At 40.1% G+C, this 23806-nt stretch overlaps 1 protein-coding gene across 1 annotated transcript; it reads left to right on the top strand.

Annotated features, from left to right (window-relative positions):
• Positions 1-20648: 20648 nt before the first annotated feature.
• LOC106085724 (uncharacterized) lies at positions 20649-23369 on the top strand. The gene is made up of 2 exons (XM_013250107.2): positions 20649-20795; positions 20854-23369. Exons 1-2 carry the CDS (start codon positions 20687-20689, stop codon positions 23301-23303), a joined length of 2559 nt encoding a protein of 852 aa, XP_013105561.2. The 5' UTR covers positions 20649-20686; the 3' UTR covers positions 23304-23369.
• The last annotated feature ends 437 nt before the right edge of the window (positions 23370-23806 follow it).

The following is a 23806-nucleotide window of genomic DNA, read 5'->3' as shown; positions in this document are numbered from 1 at the left end:
TCTATATAACTTCTGTTACCAGAGATATCGTAGTTCCAATCGGTTCTATCAGGAATAGCGGTATAGTACCTTTAATCAAAAAGCGCCTCATGTAGGGTGTAATCCAAACTGCCTGGAAAATCGGACATAGTATCAAGGATAACACAGTGTCCGCAGCCGCCACATGACCAATGAGAGAGCTTCCATAACCTCACGGCAGTGGTCGCTGCAATTTGGGTAGCCACAATGTCCAGAGGTATAAGATGTAGCATTAAATTCAGTGCATCAAATGGTGTAGTCCTCAATGCGGCTGTGATGCACAAACAAGCCATCATTTGGACCCGGTTAAGGTAGGTGGACTTTTGAAGCGCCGTCCACCAGACCACAACACCATATAGCATTATAGGCCTGACAACTGTAATATATACCCAATGCGTCATGCGGTCTAAACCCTCAACTTTTGCCAATGGCTTTCATGCAGTTGTATAGGGTAAGATTTGCCTTTCTTACCCTTTCCAAAATGTTGGGTTTTAAGTCCAATTTCCTGTCCAGCAAAACACCCAGGTATTTTGCGCTTTCTGTAAATGGAACATCTTCTTCTCCGAAGGAGACAGGTTCCACTGTAGGCAACGTTGCAGGAGATACAAGTCTTGCACGCATTTATACCTAAACCACTTTCGGTAGCCCACTTTGCTGTTGCAAGTAGAACTTCCTGAAGTATATCTCTTATAGTGCTGTAAGTAAAGTATTCTCATTATATTCTCTTTAGGGACGATCTTTATGATCGAAGAATTCTTCGCAATGGAAAAGTAAAGCCAGAAGATACCGCAACACCAATCATAGTGTGAAGCGTTTCGATTATCGGTTAAGAAAATCTCATAAGATACTTTAAGCTGTGAAGATTTTAAAAATCGGAAAAGAAATAAAATGAGAATTATGAAATAATTATATGATATTTGCTTCAACAGGCAAAAAAACTTAAAAAAAGAAATGGTGACACAACATCCGAAACGTGCACAGAAACTGGTATACCATGCGAGTCTGTAGTTATATGGACAAAAAATCTACCACTACACACACAAACACATGCATTGGAAAGGGAACAGCTAGCAGACATGGGTGTCGAGGTTGCTTAGTGTCGTATTTTCATCACAAAAGGGGTTTTCGTAATGGATTCGATATAAGTACAACCTACCAATGTATGGCCCTTGAAGCCTTCTCACCTAAAACAATCCAATGATATTTCCTTAAATCAAAACGCGTCATGCAACGACTGGTGTTGTGGAATCTTCTGGGTTAACTTTTCAATTTAAAAAATTCTTCAATCATAAAGCTCGCCTCGAAAGAGAAATATACTGATAATTTCATTTATTGTCATGTGTAATAAATACATTTTACCGATAATCCTAGCCAAATATTATACATTTCTTATGGGGACCTGGGAAGGCCTATAGATGTTGAATAAAAATAAAATAATTTTAGCATTAGTAGTAAAAGACGTTGAGGTTGAGCAATTCAAGAAGCAACAATAAGGGTCCCTAGCAAAATATGTGCAGTAGGATAAAAAAAAAGTCTGGCCAGGCACTGGGATCCATTTAAGGGTTAACAAGTCTTCACCAATCAACTTTTTTATTAGCAAGCTGTTCGTAATGCCACATTTTCAGAGCTTGAAATGTAGCTCATAATTTAACTTTATTAAGCCATATGAATTAACTATTTATAATATAAAATATGGATTTATTACTTACCATACAATACAGACAAACGTGATTCAGTAATTTACCATTTGACGAAACCTACTGGTTTCCAGATATTTACTAACTTGTGTATACGATACAGCTTCATAATTAAATTTCGTCTATAAATAACTAAAAGTTGTTAGCTTTGACTACCGGCTTAGAGTGTGCCTAGCGTTTTGATTGTTTAAAACGCAAATCATGACGTAGTGGAGATGACGAGAACTATTACTATAATCGCGTCCATCCATTAACTAAGTTGAAATTTTTAATACGAAGCTAACTTGGAATTTCACATATTAAAGTTTTCCCCACTTTTAATAATACTGGAAAATATTAGTATTTTCTTTAGTTTCTAGTAAAACGTGTAGTATTTGGGATTAGTAGTAAAAGACGTTTCTAAAATCCCAATCAATGAAAGAACGGCTTCGAACAATACCCCTCTACTGTTTAGAGTTTTGCCCCTAAAGCGTTACGATGATACGTCATTACCTGGTTAAACATTCATCAGCTAACCAAACAGTAGGTCATTGACTTAGAAATTAAGCGCCACCATAAATGCCAGGGAGTCTAATGATTTGCATGTTCTAATCTAATCAAGTGTTACAAATTCAAATCTACCTGATTCAGGTATTGATAGCATAGTAAAATAAATCATAATGAAATTAGTTAAATATATGCGTGGATTCAAAAAAATGGCTCATTTTGAAAATGAGTTAACACACTTATTTTACAATCTCAAATAATATTGAAGGGTTGCAATGTCGAGCAATTTTGACTCGACTCGACCGGAAAGATTGCTTGACTCCGGAGCCGACTCCAAGCACTTAATTTGTTAAAATTTTTTAGCATTTTTTAAATTTTAAAGGATTATAACATAAAATTGTAAATTTTAAAAATTTAAAAAAAACAAGTCTTTTTATTTCCTAAGCCACTGCCTTCTATTAAAAAAATATATTTTCTTAATCGTTCATTACCATTTAGAGAACCGCAAGATTTCAAAAGACGTAGGCTTATCGCCATTAATATTTATACCCTCCTCCATGTTTTCGTCATTCCGTTTGTAACACCTCGAAATATGCGTCTAAGACTCTATATAGAATATATATTATTGATTGCCATGACATTTTAAGTCGATCTATCCATGTCCGTCCGTCTACCCGTTCGTCTGAATGTCTGTCGAAAGCACGCTAACTTTCAAAGGAGTAAAGCTAGACGCTTGAAATTGTGAATAAATACTTCTTATTGGTGTAGATCGGTTAGGATTGTAAATGGGCCAAATCGGTTCATGTTTTGATATAGCTGCCATATAAAACGATCTTGGGTCTAGACTTCTTGATCTTCTAGGGGGCGCAATTCTTATCCGATGTGGCTGTAATTTTGCACGTGGTGTCTGGTGTTACTTCCGACAACTGTGCCAGGTATGATCTAAAACGGTTGATAACCTGATATAGCTGCCATATAAACAGACCTTGGGTCTTGACTTCTTGAGCTTCTAGAGGGCTGAAATTTGACTAAAATTTTGCATGAAGTGTTCTGATATGACTCCCAATAACTGTGCTAAGTATAGTCTAAATCAGTCCATAACCTAATATATAGCAGCCATAAACAGATCTCCCGATTAGACTTCTTGAGCCTCTAGAGGGCTCAATTCATAACGAGTTTCGTTATGACTTCTAACAACTGTGCTAAGTATGGTTTAAATCAGTTAATAACCTGATATAGCTACCATATGAACCGATCTTGGGTCTTGATTACTAGAGTTTCTAGAGGGCGAAATTCTTATCCGATTTGGCCGATATTTTGCATGAAGTGTTTCGTTACGACTTCCAACAACTGTGTCAAGTATGGTCTAAATCAGTGCATATCCTGATATAGCCACCATATAAATCGATCTCTCGATTAGACTTCTTGAGCTTCTAGAGGGCGCAATTCTTATCTAATATGGTTGAAATGTTGCATATGTCGTTTTGGTATGACTTCCAATAACTGTTCCATGTATGGTCCAAATTGGTATATAACCTGATATAGCTACCATATAAACCGATTTCCTAGTTTGACTTTTTGAGGAGGTGGTGTTTTTCTATAACAGGCGGTTTTTATACCCAACACCACTACTATGGTAGAGGGTATTATAATTTAGTGCATTTGTTTGTAACACCCAGAAAGAAGAGAGATAGACCCATTGATAAGTATACCGATCGATTTAGAATGACTTTCTGATTGGATTTAGCTATGTCCGTCTGTCTGTCTGTCCGCCTGTCTATGTTAATTTGTGTACAAACTACAGGTCGTAATTTTTATCCGATCGTCTTCAAATTTTGTACAGGCATGTTTTTTGGTCTAGAGACAGTCTATTGAAATTGGAAAACATTGGTCGAGATTTAGATATAGCCCCAATATATATGTTGGGGTGAATATATATATATATATATATATATATATATATATATATATATATATATATATATATATATATATATATATATATATATATATATATATATATATATATATATATATATATATATATATATATATGGACAAAATCGGTTCAGATTTAGATGTAGCTCCCATATATATGTTCGTCAGATTTAGGATAATTTGCAATAATGTTGTCATTTGTCAATCGTATGAACATAATTGCTCGAAAATTGATGCGGATTGTTTAATAACCCATCTGAAAACATCCGCCGAGGTTCATCAAAATTGGTTCAGAATTAGATATAGCTCCCAATTTGTACCTATAGTGTACGTGTAGGGTATTATTCAGTCGGCACCGCCCCACTTTCGCCTTTCCTTACTGGTTTTATTTGAAAAAGTCATTCAAAGAACTTGACAAATGCGATTCATCGTGGAAGGTATATAAGATTCGGCCCGTCCGCTTTTACTTGTTTTTTTATACCAACCACTGAACGAAGGGGGTATATTCATTTTCTAATTCCGTTTGAAACACATCGAAATATACCAATTTTTACCAAACTCGGTACGAGGTCGAGGAGCCTAACGCAACACATTGCGCCAAATTTCAGCAAAATCGTATAATAAATGTGGCTTGAATTAGCCGAGGACCTTTGATCGGCAAGTCGGTTCCGATTCAGATATAGCACCCATACCATATTGCTTTTTGAGACTGTAGAAGCCAAAATTTAGAGTGAGGTATTTTATTTTTCGTTCGAGTATGTGTGCAAAATTTCATTAAAATTGATTCAGATTTAGAAATAGCACCCATATTTGTCTCTCATCCCATATGACCTTTAAGGTTTTTGTAGCCGCAATTCAGATCCTATCGTAATATAATCTTACAAGGTTCAATTCAACAGGTATGCAAAATTAAAATTTTACTAGATTTCTACGCAGACTTTTGCCTTTCCTTATTGGTCTTAAACTAGTTTCATTCGTCCACTTTACGACAATCCAAATTTCATTAGATAACCTCTATCTTAAATAGAGCTACAATTTTTTTAAGTAAATTCTATTCTTGGGTATTTTTCTACCCATTCGACTATAATGGGTTAAGTGAGTCCACCAATTATCGTCTATCCGATCAACAGATAGCAGAAATCACGATAGCATTCAAACAAATGAGGCTTTCCGCATGACATTTTTCATAGATACTTCTTATTGATGCCGGTCGTTGGACGTTGCAAATAGGTCATCTGGTCCCGATTGATTTCAGTTTATAATAAAAAAAAGTTTTAAAATACTTTAAAAAATTTGGTCGATCTTTTCATCAGCGGCCTTCTTCGATGAATTACCCAGTGAATTATCATTGTTATGAGCTTAGACAAAAATAGTCTTAATGAGAAAAACGCAATTGCTCACAACTTCGAAGAAAGATGTCAGTAACAACCCTGTTTGGGGTTAAGTGTCCCCAGGTCACCAATTTTGTCTACTATGCATATTGTCGCCAAATTAACTATAATCTTGTCCACATTGTTTTTATTGACAAGTGACATACTATAGATTATTTTTTATTCGTTTTCTCAATTGTTTTGTTGCAAATGATTTTGCCGGTTCATAAACCTACAAAAAAAACAATGAAATAAATATTTAGCGACATAACCTGACCCATATGTAAGTATAAAACTTTGTTGAACAAATTATTAATACAAATTCTAAAACAAATTTAAACTTCTTTTTTGTACTTAATATACACGGCAGATAAATACAGTATTTGGTGATGATGCTGAAAGCCACCGACATCAGGTATTTGGACACTGCAATTTTTGAATTTCTTATAATTTGTTTTCTTTACTTAACATATATTTTAAACAAATAAATAAATATGTATATGTTTAAACAGATTTGCAATTTATTATAAAATTGCATTTATTAGCTAGTTTTGAAATTTAGTGAAAAGTTCAAAGATTAGGGACCTAATGATAAAAAAAATTCTATATAATGTCCCTACCCACAATGTCACTATATATTCCATAATGACTTACTATAGACAATGTCACTGTTGACTTCTGAATGGCTATTGACATATCCTTCAGGGAAATTTGAAAACATTTACGATCTTCATACAACTCTACTATTTGTGGAGAGACTGCGTTCCATCTTCCTATACTAATTTCGTCCTCCTCATCGAAATATTCATCTAAGACCTCATAAAGTATATATATTCTTGATTGTCATGACATTTAAAGTCGATCTAGCTATGTCCATCCTTCCGTCCTTCTGTCTGTCGAAAGCACGAAGAAGTACAACTTGCCGCTTGCAATTTTGCACAAATACTTCTTATTCGTGTAGGTCGGTTGGGATTGTAATGGGTAATATCGGTCCATATTTTTATATAGCTGCCATATAAATCGATCTTGGATCTTGACTTCATGAGCCACTAGAGGGCGGAATTCTTATCCGATTTAGCTAAATCGGATCCGAAATCTTGCAAGAGGTGTTTTGTTATAAATTCCAACAACTGTTTTAAGTATGGTTCAAATCGGTTCATAACGTGATATAGCTGACATATAAACCGATCTGGGATCTTGACTTCGCATTTCGAATTTCGCATGCAAATGCAAATTTTGACCATGAACATTGCACTGGGGCAAACTTCTCACATATCAATGACTGCAGTCCGATTCAAGTTTTAAGCTCTATGATAAGGGGCCTCCTTTTTATAGCCGAGAGAAGATTTACATGGCATAGTACCTCACAAATGTTGCCAGCATTAGGAGGGGAAAACAACCGCCGAAAATTTTTTTTCTGATGTTCTCGACAGGATTCGAACCCAATCGATCAGCATCGTAGGAGGACATGATAACCTCTGCGCTACGATGGCCTCCATTTCGCATGAGATGCTTTGTTATGACTTCCAAAAACGGTGCCCAGTATAGTTCAAATCGGTCCATATACCGATATAAGCTATATAGACCGATCTGGAATTTTGATTTCTTGACACTCTAGAGGGCGCAATTCTTATCCTATTTAGCTGAAATGTTGCACAATGTGTTTTGTTATGACTTCCAACAATTGTGACAAATATGATTGAAATCGGTTTATGACCAGATATAGCTGCCATATAAACCGATCTGGGATCTTGCGTTTTGAGCCTCTAGATTATAGAGACAATATATAGTAATTATTATCCGATTTGGCTAAATGACCTCAAACAATTGTGCCAAGTACGGTCCAAATCGATCTATAACCTGATATAGCTTCCATATACACCGATCTCACGATTTGACTTCTTGAGCCCCTGGAAGCCGAAATATTTGTTCGATTTGACTGAAATTTTGCGTAGTGCTCTGTTATGACTTCCTACAACTCTGCCAAGTACTTTCCAAATCTGTCTATAACCTGATATATCACTCATATAGAGCGATTTCACGAAACGGTCGGTAGGAGTACGAAAATCCTATGAGGAGATCCGGATCGCGAAGAGGAAAGGATATTACTGAAAGGAAGTAAGAAGAGGGTCAGCATAGCTTTCGGTATCATAACAGGACATATAGGACTACGAGCTCACTGATGCAAAATCGGTGCGACAAGTGATAGCATGTGTAGGGCATGGAGGAAGATTATTAGGCGTTGGAGCATGTGCTATACCATTGCCCGGCTAACAGACACCGTCACTTAGGTGGGGATACAATACCAGACATAAACCAACTTAGGGTCGTGGTATGGAAAACATTTAATTAAGTAGCACGGAATTCCTAAATTAGATTTTCTTATGTTAGGCTAGTGTAATCTTTCTTTGTCATGTTCCTTATCATAATGAAATTTGCGATTCAAATAGTCGGAGTGCAACAAAATGACTGTAAAACCGTGTTACTTCATACTTTGTTTCCCATATTCAAATGATTTCCAATTATTCCGGTTATCAGACGCCAACAATTGAAATACGTCACTTAATTTCAATTTTATTAACAAGAAACGTCTTTATAGCGATTTTGTAAATGAGAATGTATGAGAAACCTCTATTCGACAACTTGCCAACTTTTCGATTAAGTAAATTTAAACATATTAATGGTAAGGTAATTTCAACTTTGGTGTGAGTAAGCATGTCATGACTACTTCTTTAAAATTAAACAAGTAGAAGCGTGCTAAGTTTGGCTGCGCCGAATCTTATATACCCTCCACCATGGATAGCATTTGCCAAGTTCTATTCCCGATATCTCTTAATAGACTAACAGGAGATAATGGATAAGAATTGCTGTGCTATTGCAGCCATGCCAAGTTATGACCCGATTGGCGCCATACTTGGTTTGGCTGTTGGAAATCAAAGTAGAAGTCAAAATTTCAGCCAAATCGTATAAAAATTGCGCCCTCTAGAGACTCATGAAGTATAATCGGCAAATCGGTTTATATGGGAGCTATATGTGGTTGTCGGAAATCATAGCAAAATAATACGTGCAAAATTTCAACGCAATCGGGAGGTACTTGTGCCTTCTAGAGGCTCAAGAAGTGAAATCTGTAGATCGGTTTATATGGCAGCTATGCCAAGTTATGAACCAATTTAAGCCATACATGACACAGTTGTTGGAAGTTGAAATAAACCACTTCTCGCCATGTTGGATAATAATTGCGCACTCTAGGGGCTCAAGAAATCAAGATCCGAGATCGGTTTAAATGGCAGCTATATCAGGTTATGGGCCGATTTGAACCATACTTGGCACAGTTCTTGGCAAAAAACACAATTCGTACAAAATTTCCGCCAAATCGGATAAGAATTGTCCCCTTCAGAAGTTCAAGAAGTCAAGATCCGAGATCGGTTTATATGACAGCTATATCAGGTTATGGACCGATGTGAACCATACTTGGCACAGTCGTTGGAAGTCATAACAAAACACCTAATCGGATAAGAATTGTCCCCTCTAGAAGCTCAAGAAGTCAAGATCCGAGATCAGTTTAAATGGCAGCGATATCAAAACATGGATCGATATGGCCCATTTCCAATCCCAACTGACTTACATGAATTGGATGTACTTATGCAAGTTAGTGTGCTTTCCACAGTCGGAAGTTAGTGTGCTTCTCACAGACGAACATGGGTAAATCAAATGTCAAGACGATCAAGAATATATGTATATACCCTTTTGAGTCGAAGATCAATATTTCAATATGTTACAAACGGAATGACGAAATTAGTATACCCCCATTCTTTGGTGGAGGGTATAAAAATTCGTTGAGATTTTTATAGCCACCACAATAGGATTGGTGGGATATATAGGATTTCATTTGTAACACATCTGCGACCCCATATATATTCTGCATCGTCTCGACATTCTGAGTCTATCTAGCAATGTCCGTCAGTCTGTCGAAATCACGATAGCTGTCGATCGCGTAAAGCTAGCCGCTTGAAATTTTGCACAGATACTTCTCATTGATGTAGGTCGTTGGGGATTGCAAATGGGCCAAATCGGTTCAGATTTAGATATAGCCTCACATAAACGGATCCCCCGATTTGACTCTTGAACCCCAAGAAACTTCAATTTTCATCCGATTTGGCTAAAATTTGGAACAAAGACTTGACCATGCCAAGTATGTTTCGGATCGGTCTATAAGCCGATCCCCGGAATTGAGTTCTTGAGCCCTTATAAGCCTAAATTTTCATCCGATTTGGGTGAAATTTGGAACAAAGACTTGTGTTACGACCTTTAACATCCATGCCCAGTATGATCCGAATCGGTCTACAAACAGATATAGCCCCCCTATAAACCGAACCCCGGATTTGACTTCTTGAGCACTTAGAGGCCTCAATTTTCACTTGATTTGGATGAAATTTGGCTAAAAACCCTATCTTATGACTTACAAAATCAATGCCAAGTTTTATTTGAATCGATCAATATAGTGATATAGGGCACCAAACTACCGATATCCAGATGTGACTTTTTAATACTAAAATAATTAAATACAAACTCAGTGATAAGGGTACGTTTTTAGCGGAATCGATGGTGGTGGGTACCTAAGATTCTGCCCGGCCGAACTTTTCACGCTTTTACTTGTTAGAATTATCTTGGTGGAGCTTTGTTTTTCTTACGTGGTTTACCACAAAAACAACTAAGAACTTACAGCATCGTCGCTTTTAATGTGAAACTTATTTGGAAACGGAAATAATGAGGCAGTATCATCAAATTTAACTCCCAGGCTTATTATATAGAATCCGAAATCACATTCGACTAGTTTCATGTTTGAATATTGACTTCCAACCATATCCACGATGGCTGCATGTAGATCAAAAGCTTATCATACGATTAGTCTATTATCAGAATCACCACACTGAAAAAATGTTTGTCCTAATTTTTAAGGTTCGAGCCAAAGATTAGCAAACTTAATTTAAGATGATAGATTTTCCAAATTTTAAAGAAACATTCCCTTAGGTTAAAGATATTTTCCCTCATATTAAGGATATTTAATTTAAAATGGTAGGCTAATAAATCCTTAACTTTGCGTCTTGTTATTAGAGACGCAAAATAGACTAACAAATAGAAGCGTCTTAGGTTAGGTTTAAGTGTCAGTCTGTCATTAGACTCAATTGGACGTTTTAATCCATTGTGATACCACAAGAAAGATGCCTTCTATTTCCTACCGTTAAACCATCCAGATCGCTGGCCCGGAACACAGAACAGGTGAATTTTGAACTGATCAACCATCACGTTTAGATATCTGCGAAATACGAAATACGTTCTACAGCGATTTAATGGCTACCTAGCTGTCTGAGAAGATATTTATGCCAATCGTCGTTATGACATTATACCTTAGCCATTGCACCACTTCCTTAATTGCAAGGATCTCAGCTTGATACACACTGCAGTGGTCGGGTAATCTTTACGATATGACCAGTTTTAGATATTTAGAGTACACCCCAAAGCCCACCTAGCCGTTTTGTTATGAACCATCCGTATAGAAGTCTATGTAAGTTCTGTTACCAGGCATATCCTAGTTCCAATCGGTTCTATCAGGTACAGTACTTTTTATTAAACAGCGGCTCAGGTAGGGTGTAATCCACACTGCCTGGAACATCGGATATTGTATCAAGGATAACACAGGGTCCGTAGCTGCATCATGAATATAGAGAAAGCTTAGCCTCACAGCAGTGGTCGCAGCAATTTGTTTCAGTGCATCAGATGGTGTCGTCCTCAGTGCGGCTGTGATGCACAAACACCTTATAGCATTATAGGTCTGACAACTACAGTATATACCCAATGCATGACGCGCGGACTAGTCCCCAACTTTTGCCAATGGCTATCTTGCAGGTGTATAGGGCAAGAGTAACCTTTCTAGCCCTTTCCCTTTGAAGTTCAATTTCCTGTCCAGCAAAAAACCCAGGTATTTTGGGCTTTCTGTAAATTGAACATTCACTCCACTCAAGGAGACGGATGCCACTGTGGGTAACTCGTATCTCCTGCTGAAAAGAACTACTTTTGTTTAACACGGATTTACACTTAGACCACTTTCGGTAGCCCACTTTGCTGTTGCACGTTGAGCTTCTTGTAGTATATCTCTTAGCTGGGAACTTTCACCTAACCGCAATTGACACGTTATCAGCATACGCGAGAACTTTTACACATTTTTCTTCCAGGGACAATGTGTTCATTCACCGTAACGTTGCGTCCAACAGCATCTTTGAAAAAATACGGTCCAATGATTCCACCAGCGTACAAACCACACCAAACAGTGCATTTTTCGGGATGCATGGGCAGTTCTTGAACGGCTTCTGTTTGCTCTTCACTCCAAATGCGGCAATTTTGTTTATTTACGTAGCCAATTAACCAGAAATGAGCCTCATCGCTAAACAAAATTTGTCAAAATTTGAACACATTTCGAACCGAACACTGATTTTGGTAATAAAATTCAATGATTTGCAAGCGTTGCTCGTTAGTAAGTCTATTCATGATGAAATGTCAAAGCATACTGAGCATCTTTCTCTTTGACACCATGTCTGAAATCCCACGTGATCTGTCAAATACTAATCCATGAAAATCCTAACCTCAAAAAAATCACCCTTTACTTTGTTAATGGCTATATTCCGAAGTAGAGGAGAGAGTACAGCTCCTTGAGGTGATCTTCTGCTGACCCATCTTTTTAGATCCACAGATCCCAAGCCTGCCGTAATGCATCTTCAACACCTTCATGACTGACGTCGGTTTTAAATTATTGAAAGCACCTTCAAAGTCAAGAAATGCTACCATTGTATATTCCTTGACAGCGAGAGAACCCTTTATGTAGCCGACTAGGTCGTGAAGGGCTGTTGCAGTGGATTTGCCTTATGGATTATGCCTTTTGCCTTTGGATTATGCATGTTGCTGCCGAGACAGGCGATTTCTAGGGATCTTTGCCCTAAGATATGTTTCGATTGGCCTCTCAAGAGTCTTCAGCACAAAGGATGACAGAGTAATAAGACGAAAACCTTTCGCCTTGGTGTTGTAAGGTCTTCCTGCTTTCGGAATGAAAATGGCCTTTGTGTCCCTCCATCCAACAGGTATATATGACATGCATACACGCAGAGGAAACGATAGACTGTTTCCTTGGCGTACGCAGCTTGTAATTCAACCGGTGAGACATCATCTGGGCCTGGCGACTTAAAGGAGTTGAAATTTCTTATCGCCCAAAGGATTTTCGGTTCAGACACAACTTCCCCAATAACCTCCGACGAATGCATATCAGTGACAATCTCTTCTGACGTCACGTTGTCCGTTGAAGAATTTCCCGGGAAATGTGTATCAACGAATAGTTATAGTGTTTCCTCAATAGACAGTGTCCATGCATTCTCTGACTTCTGAATATACCTCACCGTACAGAATCTTCCTCAGCCTAAAGGTCTCAGATGTATCCTTCACGGAGCTGCAGAATTCCACCCAGGATTTGTTCTGAACCTTTTTCAACTCGCCCTTACATTTTCTTAGCTCAGCCTTATAGATGTCCCAATCGTGTGGCGCTTTTGTGGCTTTCGCCCTGTTAAAGAGTTTTCTGCAGTCCTTTCTCTGACCAACCAGTTCTGGGGTCCACCATGGCGGGTCGGTGTTTGCCCCTTGGAACTATGACATGCGAGTCATTCAGGGCCTTCGTGATCCGCTTGACCATTATGTCTGTATCCTCTGTAGTAGCGTCTTTGAATGTAAAGTTTTTTAGGGTAAGATGCTAAGTTTAAATAAAAAGAATTTTTAAAAAATAATAATTGGACAGTCATCTATGAAGTAAAATAAGAATTAACCAGCGATCAAAACTTGAAACTAATAGTCATGTTCGTTAGTAAATAGGAAATTTAATTTAAAGATATCATCTTTATTCTAATGTTTTGGTTCTTTGGCTCGTTTTCATTGCTAAAATCCTATAAACAAGGAAAAATCTTCAATTTTGAGCCAAGTTCTTTTTTCAGTAAAGATGTCTAATGTGGTCAAAATTACTTATTTCACCAGTTTTCTGTGCCCATGAACTATTTTCAAGATCCGTAAGTTGAACATATGTATGCATAACATTGGATGGTATCTTTTGTTCCCACATAAATAACATTGAACCGGTGCAGTGCAATGACCCATGTCTCAAACCACTCAAATGGTTGTATTACCAAAACGATTAATTCATCGTTTTACTGACTTGAGACATGGGCCATTTCAACGGTATTAAAGGCCGTTTAACTAACCAGACCATTGTCTAAACTAACCGGTAGTATGTGAAATTGTAGCGAATTGGCCCTAAGTGAATTGAAGAGTTTCTTGAACACTTTGGAGGAAAGCCAAGCTGTTAAAGGTAATTAAACCTTATGTATCCAAAACTTATTATTGTTAATGTTTTAATTAAAATGATTAAATTAAAATCCCCCAAACCACCTACTTCTATACAAATAGAAATGAAAATATGAACTTTTGATCATCATTTAACATCATTGATAGCAACTCACCAGTCAGTAGATTTATGTTACTTCCTCATTCTGTCTGTTCAACACACTTAATATCTACTGCATTTCTCTCTGTCAACATTTTTAAACAACAACAACTGATAAACATGTCGTCATTATTCACTATCATAGTTTTTATAATATTGTATTTCCATTCCTCAGGGTGAAATGTAGGCGGTCATTAAGGACAGACTGATTCCGTTTTCAAATCTATATTTAAAATTAATATATGCTTATTTATTACATCATGCTCAATAAACAAATAATCAATTACAGTGCAATCATCATCGTGATGTTTGATGTTTTTTAGTGAGCTGAATATGCATATCGGATTAATATTAGATCTTCAATCTATTTTTCATTAGAAGCTTGAAAAAACATTTAATACGAGGACTGCTATATAAGTCTCTAGCCTGGGTTACACCAAGTTTTACCAGATGCAATCTGACATTTTCATTGGAAAGTTTGACGTTTTCTGGCAGAACGTTTTGATGTACGATTGTCATTTGTGTTGTTTGCAGTGACTTGTGAACATTTTTGTACGATCATTTTCAACAATTTCGACGTGGATTATAGAGAAAAGAGTGCATTGCAAATGCAAATTTTCCCATGAACATTCCATTAAGGAACTGGGGCAAACTTCTCACAAATCAATGAGTGCTGTCCGATTCAATTTTAAGCTCAAGCCGAGTCCGAACGGCGTGCCACACCACTTTGGGGAGAAGTTTTTACATGGCAAAATACCTCACAAATGTCGCCAGCGTTAGGAGGGGATAACCACCGCTGAAAAATGTTCTGATGGTCCTGGATTCGAACCCAGGCGTTCAGCGTCATATGCTGACATGCTAACCTCTGCGCTACGGTGGCCTGAACTTAAATCTTTGAAAAACGATGAAGCAACATTTTAAGCACCTTGAAAAACTGGTTGAATGAATTCGCTCTCTCAAAGTCGAATTCTGCGAAGTTCGTTCAATGCCGGCCGTTGTACCAAGGCATTTCTTTCACCAGCAAACATACTATATTCCATGAGCACCTTGCCATACATAAGGTTTGTTTTCGTTGGATTCCCCAAAATTTGACCATCTCTCAAAAAAAGGCTCTTGTCGATTAGTGCAAAGAAATGTTGAAAAAATACGATAGAGGTGCTTCAAAATACGTTTATAAGATAGTCTCAGGCAGCGAATAGTGTATTTTTGCGTACTTGTATGAGTCCGTATCAAAACCGCAATCGACCGTGTGGATTTCGAAGTCGATCCAAATCCAACGAAAGGTTTTCGTGGAAGAAACACTTCGAAACAAATGGTAGCCACTTTTCTTGGCTAAAGCAGGTCATTTTCCGATTGACTATCATCGGACGGTCAATTCCGAGTGGTACATCACAATTTGATTGCGTGAAGAATTTGAAAAACGAATAAGAGAAGACGAATCATTGTTTACCATGGCAATGCAAGCTCTGACACATCGGAGCAAACCTGCTCTTTTTGACGGGCCAAAATGTCGAATTGATGGGCATCCGCTGTGCAACCTTGACTTGGCACCCAAACATAAAGATAACAAGAAAATTTATACAAACTAAATTTAGTTGAAGGGTGAAGGTCATAACTTTATTCTACATACCAAACTTCTGTCAAACTAGCAAAAATGAAAGCTTCTAGAAACCGAACAAGGATAATCGAGAGACCGGTTTATATGGAAGTTGTATTATGTTATAGACTGATTTGGACCGTACTTGGCACAGTTGTTGGAAGTCGTAATAGAACACAACATGCAAAATTTCAGCCAAATCGGACAAAAATTGCGGCTTGTAAGGACTCAAGGGCACTCCGGTAGCCGAGTTGGTAACGTGCTTGGATTATCAGTGCATGGGTCGTGGGTTCGATTCCCGCCAGAAGCCTTGGTCTGTCGCTACTGTGGTATCACAATAGACTTAAAATTGTCTAAGTGAGTCTGTAAAGGACTGCCACTCTTATCTAACCTAACCTATGGACTCAAGAAGTCAAATCGGCAGATGAGTTTATATGGGAGCTATATCAGGTTATAGACCGAATTGGACTTTTCTTAGTACTGTGGTTGGAAGTTATAACAGTAGGCTATGTGAAATATTTTTAGCTAAATTGGACAAAAATTGCTGATTCCAGGGGCTCAAGAATTCAAACGGGAGATTGGTTAATATGGGAGCTATATCAGGTTACAGACCGATTTGGACCGTACTTGACGCAGTTGTTGGAAGTCATAACAGAACACCGCACCAATTTTTAGCCAAATTGGAAAAAAATTTCAGCTTCAAGAAGTCAAATCGGGAGATCGGTTTATATTGTTGGAAGTCATAACAGAACACTATGTGAAAAATTTAAGCCAAATCGAAAAATTGTGGCTTCCAGGGGCTCAAGATGTCAAATCGCGTGATCTGTTTTATATGGGAGCTATATTAGGTTATAGGCCGATTTGAAACGTACTTGTCACAGTTGTGGAAGTCACAATAGTACACTACGTCCAAAATTCAGCCAATTGGATGAAAATTGCGCCTTGTAAGGGCTCAAGAAGTCAAATCGGGAGATGGTTTTATATATGAGCTAAGCCAAATCTGAACCAATGTAGCCCATTTACAATCCCCAACGACCTACATCAATAGTAGGTATCTGTGCAAAATTCCAAGCTTCTAGCTCAACTCGTTTTACCGCTATCGTGATTTCGACAGACGGACTTGGCTAGATCGACTCATAATGTCGAGGGTGTACTCTAAAGATCTAGAACTGGTCCACTGTATGATTTAGCGGATGTGAACATTCGCATGTTGTTGGGCTTTTTAAAGCGATCTGAATGGTTCAATGGTAGGAACTAGAACGCATCTCTCTTGTTGTTGTTGTTGTAGCAGTTTATTGTGTACTATCTTTCGTCTGCTTGATTCTGTTGAGTGTCAAGACCCAGGAACTCCGCGACTAAGATGGGGTGCGTCCACAGGGATCTGGGTCTGAGTCGAGTGGGTCTGGCCGGGCAGTTAAACAGGTGACGTGTATCGTGCGGTCCCTGGTTACAATCGGGACATACATCTTGCACGTCGGCATCAATCCTAGCTCTGTGGGAATTGAGGCGGCTGCATCTGCCGGAACGTAATTGAGCCAGAACCACTCTGGTTTGCCGGGGGAGGTCGATTTCTTCGGGTGCAATGGGTGGCGGTCGTTCTCCAAGGACTACATTCACCCGGTAGCCAGTTAACGCGTCTGCTACCGTGTCTGCATGAATGTTGTTCAGACCCGCTTGATATGCCGCTTGATCTAGAGGTTCTCTCTTGTAGCGCTGGACCTCACGCTCTAGATCATGTAGATCTACCTTAAGGCTTCTGGGCGGTGGGTATCTATCCACAAGATGATGATTTGGATGATTTCTGCGATAACAGCTCAAAAGGTATTGCTTAGACAGCATGTAGTTATGTCTTCGCACTGGTAGGATCTTTGTCTCCTGATGGAGGTGGTCCACATGAGAACTAAGGAGACAGCCCGTCGCAGTTCGGAGGGCGGAATTCTGACAGATCTGAATATTATTCCACTGCGTGTCACAAAGCTGACGTGACCACACTGGCCACCTGGAAATTATGTTGAAATGTTCAATAACCACGTTTAAGTGGTATCTCAATCGGAGTGGAAAATGTGCTTCGAAAATTGGTTTAAGCGCATGCAAATGTGTATAAACCATGCTGGAGGAAACTCTGAAGAACAATAAAACATTTTTTGATGATCTAAATTTGCATTTTTATTATTAGGCCAGAAATTTATGTAGCAGCTCTCGTGAAATAAGCTTCATTTGAGATATACAAACAGAAACTGTTCTTCTCATATCGAAAAGAGAAATTGTGTTGGTTTGTCTGTCTGTTTGCCACTTTGCCTTTTTTGGCTCCAAAAAGTTGAACAGGGTTTGTTTAAATTTTACAAACTGTGCAAGTTGGTCTGGAAATAATATTACAGGATAACTGACGCGAAGATTTGTCAAGTTAACACAGGTATATCTGCAAACTAGAAAAGACAGCTACATGATATCCGTTTTATTACCAGCTCATTATATTGTTTACAAGCCACCAAACTCATTTGATCCCGAGGTTGTTAAAACATAAAAGGAATTCGAGCATAATGGTGTTGTTACATTATATTTGGCAGGATAATCACAACCGGCTATTGTTGGCGAACTCAATCACCTCTAAGTGAAAAAATGTTGTGTATAGCTTTCGACCTTCATCGTGATTTCGACAGACAGACGGACGGGCATGGCGAGATCGACATAAAATGCCACGACGATCAAGAATATATATTATTTATGGGGTCTTAGACTAATATTTCTAGGTATTACAAACGGAAAGACTAGATTAGTATACCCCCATCCTATGGTGGAGGGTATAAAAAGTTATTTAAGGCAGAAATATACATAATCGAATAAGCGATTTGTCGAAAATCGTTTTCAACACTTGGAGGAGCCTATGTTTTCAGCTAACAGAAGCTGAATATGCCTATTTTAGTTTTATTAATTTTAATACCAAAGTAAGTTTATATTACAATTTGTTTATTTTTTTGTATTCCCATCAAACCGGACAACTCGGAAATTCATTAATAAGCCCATTAAATGATTCATGTATTTACATTAGCTATGTCGGTTTTTCTCAGTGATGGTCAAAAAGTCAATGCTGGCATCAATAGTTGTTAATGTATTCTGGAATAAATGCGATTTTTGATTACATCAAAGTGCAGTTGTTCAATGAAAATCGTGTTCTTGCAATACTAGCAAAAACAAGTAAAAGCGTGCTAAGTTCGGCAGGGCAGAATCTTATATACCCTCCACCTTGGATCGCACATTTCAAGTTTTTTTTTTCGTCCGATATCTCTTTATAGGCAAACAAAGGGTAATGTATAAGAATTGATATGCTATTGGAGCTATACCAAGTTATGAGCCGATTGGGACCATACTTGTTTAGCTGTTGGAGACTAAAGTTATGAAAAATTTCAGCCAAATTGCATAAGAATTGCGCCCCATAATGCCTCAAGAAATAAATTCCGGAGATCTGTTGATATGGGACCTATATCAGTTTGTAAACCGATTCAGACCATATTTTCAAACAGATCATATTTCAGATTCAAAATTTCAGTCAAATGGGATAAGGATTGCGCCATCTAGAGGATCAAGAAGTATACTCGGGAGATCAGTTTATATGGGAAGTGTTTTGAAGCGATTTAGACCATACTTGGCGCAGTTGTTGAAAATCAAAACAAATCTATTCATGCAAAATTTTAGCCAATTCGGCTAATAAAGGGTGATTTTTTTTGAGGTTAGGATTTTCATGCATTAGTATTTGACAGATCACGTGGGATTTCAGACATGGTGTCAAAGAGAAAGATGCTCAGTATGCTTTGACATTTCATCATGAATAGACTTACTAACGAGCAACGCTTGCAAATCATTGAATTTTATTACCAAAATCAGTGTTCGGTTCGAAATGTGTTCAAATTTTGACAAATTTTGTTCAGCGATGAGGCTCATTTCTGGTTGAATGGCTACGTAAATAAGCAAAATTGCCGCATTTGGAGTGAAGAGCAACCAGAAGCCGTTCAAGAACTGCCCATGCATCCCGAAAAATGCACTGTTTGGTGTGGTTTGTACGCTGGTGGAATCATTGGACCGTATTTTTTCAAAGATGCTGTTGGACGCAACGTTACGGTGAATGAACACATTTCGAACCGAACACTGATTTTGGTAATAAAATTCAATGATTTGCAAGCGTTGCTCGTTAGTAAGTCTATTCATGATGAAATGTCAAAGCATACTGAGCATCTTTCTCTTTGACACCATGTCTGAAATCCCACGTGATCTGTCAAATACTAATGCATGAAAATCCTAACCTCAAAAAAATCACCCTTTAATAATTGCGCCCTCTAGCGGCTCAAGAAGTCAAGATCCGAGATCGGTTTATATGGGAGCTATATAAGGTAATGACCCGATTTGGACCATACTTGGCACAGTTATTGAAAGCTAACACAAAATACTTCATGCGAAATTTCAGCCAAATGGAATAATAATTGAGCCCTCTAGAGGCTTAAGAAATCAAGATCCAGGATCGGTTTATATGGACCTACTATATCAAAACATGGACCCATTTACAATCCCAACCGAGCTACACTAATAAGAAGTATTCGTGCAAAATTTCATGAACCTCCAGACGGACCAACGGACGGACAGACCTAGAATGTTGGATCTCAGATCAATATTTCGATATGCTTCAAACGGAATAACGATATTAGTATACCTCTCATCCTATGGTGGAGGGTATAAAAAAGTTTAAATATTTTCTGTTATTGTTTTAGGGATTTCCCATCTTTCTATGCAAAATACCCACAGCAAATGCGAGCCACAAAAAAAGGTGGAGTCATTGTTTTGGTTCTGCTGCAGCAGCAATGATGATGAGGCTCATAGAGTGAATGCCCCATCTTATTGTTAAGCTCTCACCTCACTCCACCTTTACTTTGTGGATGGGATTGTTACGTTAGATGAACTGAGACAGGGTTAATTATTATTGAAATCCCAAGACTCATTAGGGGGTATAAATTCACACTGTAAGTGCTTAGGCCATGACACTTGTAATTTGAAAATGGCACGAGCGAGTCGCAAACGAAGTTGCAATGCCTTAAGCAACTTAAGGGAAACTATGAGTTTATCAGCTGTGACTGTTCTAATCTGCTTGGGAACCAATCATTTGGGTAGGTAAAAGCAAAAAAATCTTTAAGATAGGTGCTAATGTAAGACTTTTTACTACAGTATTGGCTGGTGGCTATGGAGGAGGCTATGGCGGAGCTGGAGCTTCAGCTTCGGCCAGCGCTAGTGCAAGCAGTTTTTCTTCGGGAGGTAATGGCGGTGGCTGTAGTGGCGGCTGTGGTGGCGGTGGCGGTGCTGCTGTTGGCAATCCCTTTCTTCCTGGTGGTGGCCTCAGCATACATAAGGAAGTCAGTCTGAATGGACTTAAGCAAGGAATTAGCGGTGTAGTTGGTGGCATTTTAGATGGTGTGGGCAAATTGCATTTCGGTCTTGCAGCAGCTGGCGGTGGTGGTTTCGGTGGAGGTGCAGGCGGTGGTTTTGGAGCTCCTGTTAAAAGCGGCAATCCTTTTTTGTCAGGCGGCAAAGGTGGTATAGGGGCCTCTGTTTCAGCCGTTGGACATGCAGGAATTTTAAATGGACCTAGTAGTTGCGGTAATGGTGGTTCATGTGGTCCAAATGGTTCTGGTAGACCCAGTGGCTCTGGGCCCATTAGGAACCCGGATTTATCCTATGTACCTCCCGTAGGCGGAAATCAGCCATGGCAGCCTGGTGCAGATCCAAATATTAACTCGATTGGTAGCCCCTCAGATTGGCATCCAGGTGTAAATCCAAATCCTACAACATGTCGCGGTGGCTCGTGTGGTGGTTCAAAAGGACCAGTTGGGCCAGGGAGTGTTCCTGGTGGATACGGAGGAGGTGCTGGAGGTGGAGCCGGTGGTGGAGGCGGTGCTGGAGGTGGTGCAGGCGGCGCTGGGGGTCACGGTGGCAGTCATGGAAACCCTGGTAGGCATGGTAGTCCAGGAGCGTATGGCAGTGGTGCTGGTGGTGGAGGCGGAGGAGGAGGAGCTGGAGGTGGTGGCGGCGCTGGTGGAGCTGGCGGTCATGGTGGAGGTTTTGGTGGCGCTGGTGGTGTAGGAGGCTTTGGTGGACGACCTGGTAGTCCTGGAGGATATGGTGGTGGAACAGGTGGTGGTGCTGGCGGCGGTGGTGGTGCTGGTGGAGGTGCAGGAGCAGCCGGAGGTTATGGTGGAGGCTCTGGCAGTGCTAGCGGACCTGGAAACTTTGGTGGTCCCACAGGTCCCGGCGGATATGATGGTGGTGTAGGAGGTGGTTCTGGTGGAGGTGGAGGAGCCGGGGGAGGTGCAGGAAGTTCTGGGGGCCTTGGAGGTTACGGCGGAAGCCCAGGAAGTCCCGGTAGACCAGGTAAACAAAGTGGATATGGAGGCGGTGGTGGTGGCGGTGCTGGAGGTGGTGGTGGAGCTGGTGGTGGAGCTGGTGGTGGAGCTGGTGGTGGCGCAGGCTATGGAGGTGGTCTAGGAGGAGCAGGGGGTTATGCTGGAATTCCAGGTAGTCCTGGTGGACCCGGTGGTTATGGCGGTGGAGTAGGTGGCGGTGCAGGAGGTGGAGGAGGAGCCGGAGCTGGCGGAGGAACCGGAGTTGGTAGCAGCGGTGGTCCAGGAGGACCTGGCGGTTATGATGCAAGTCCTGGTGGTTATGACGGTGGTGCCGGAGGTGGTGGAGGCGGCGGAGCTGGAGGTGCCGCAGGCTTTGGAGGTGGAGTAGGAGGAGCCGGCGGTTATGGTGGAAGTCCTGGTCTACCAGGCAGCCCTGGTGGCCATGGTGGTTATGGTGGAGGAGCAGGCGGTGGTGCTGGAGCCGGTGGAGGCGCAGGAGCTGGCAGTGGTGGGCCAGGGGGACCTGGCGGATATGGTGGAAGACCTGGTAGCCCTGGTGGATATGGTGGTTACGGCGGAGGAGCAGGTGGTGGTGCTGGAGGTGGTGGTGGATCTGGAGCTGGTGGAGGAGCCGGAGCCGGTGGTCATAGCGGTCCAGGGGGAACTGGGGGTTATGGCGGAAGCCCTGGTAGTCCCGGTGGACCTGGTGGTGCCGGTGGAGAAGGTGGTGGTCTAGGAGGAAGTGGCGGATATGGTGGCAGACCAGGCAGCCCGGGTGGACCTGGCGGTTATGGGGGAGGTGGCGGAGGTGGTGGAGGCGCCGGTGCTGGTGGAGGTGGTGGCCATGGCGGAAATCCAGGAGGCAATAGCGGCTTTGGCGATCTAGGCGGCCCCGGAGGACACAACAGTGACGCTGGAGCAGGAAGGGGCCCCGGAGGTTACCCCAGTGGACATGGTGGCCCCGGAATTTCTGGCAAACCTGGTGGCTCTAATGGTAGTGGCAGTTCCGGCTTAGGTCCGTCGCCCTGTAATTCTGGTTCCTGCAACAGTGGCAAGGGATTTGGTTCTTTAATACCAAATTTTTCTGGTGCTGGAGCTTTTAGCAGTGCAAGTGCTTCTAGTTTTGCCACAGCTGGTAGTGGAGCTTTTGGATTTGGTGCACCCGGCTTGGGAAGCGGTTGTTCAACTGGAAAATGTGGCGGAAATGGAGGCCATGGCAAATCTGGAGCCTATGCCAGTGCCTCGGCTTCGTCGTCAGCCTATGCTGGAGGCTATTAACACAGACGAACATTTTTCTTCAAAAATACCGAAATCTGTGTGAAACCATGTTGTATGTATGTATGTATGTAAGAAAAAAAAACTCATTTGATGTTTGATAATAGGTATGTAAGCTTTGTATATTTTCTATTCGTGATAATTTTTTATATAACTTTTGTATCGCCGATTAGATAGATGTCTATGTAACTTTAAGGTAATTAAGTGTTGTTAAGGAACCCGAATAAAAAGCGTATATTAAAAATAAGTTAAAACTTTAAAAAATGACATCATTTTGATATATCTGAGCCTGAGGATAAAACCGATGACTATCAAGACGACAATACTATCACGAAAAAACTTACCATCAAAGAAAAGATTCAACAAATCTTTTCTTAAAAAGAAGAAAATATCCTTCTTCAATAACTATAAAAAATTCAAATAAATCTTGTCCATCTTCCAAGTAATTGGTTAGGGTAGGCTGAAAAGAGCGTGCTGATATTAATCCGCCCAATGTCACTATAGAC

The sequence above is a fragment of the Stomoxys calcitrans genome, chromosome 4 (genome assembly GCF_963082655.1).
Source record: "Stomoxys calcitrans chromosome 4, idStoCalc2.1, whole genome shotgun sequence".
NCBI classification, from domain to species: Eukaryota; Metazoa; Arthropoda; class Insecta; order Diptera; family Muscidae; genus Stomoxys; species Stomoxys calcitrans.
This window is presented reverse-complemented; position numbering and strand designations above follow the sequence as displayed.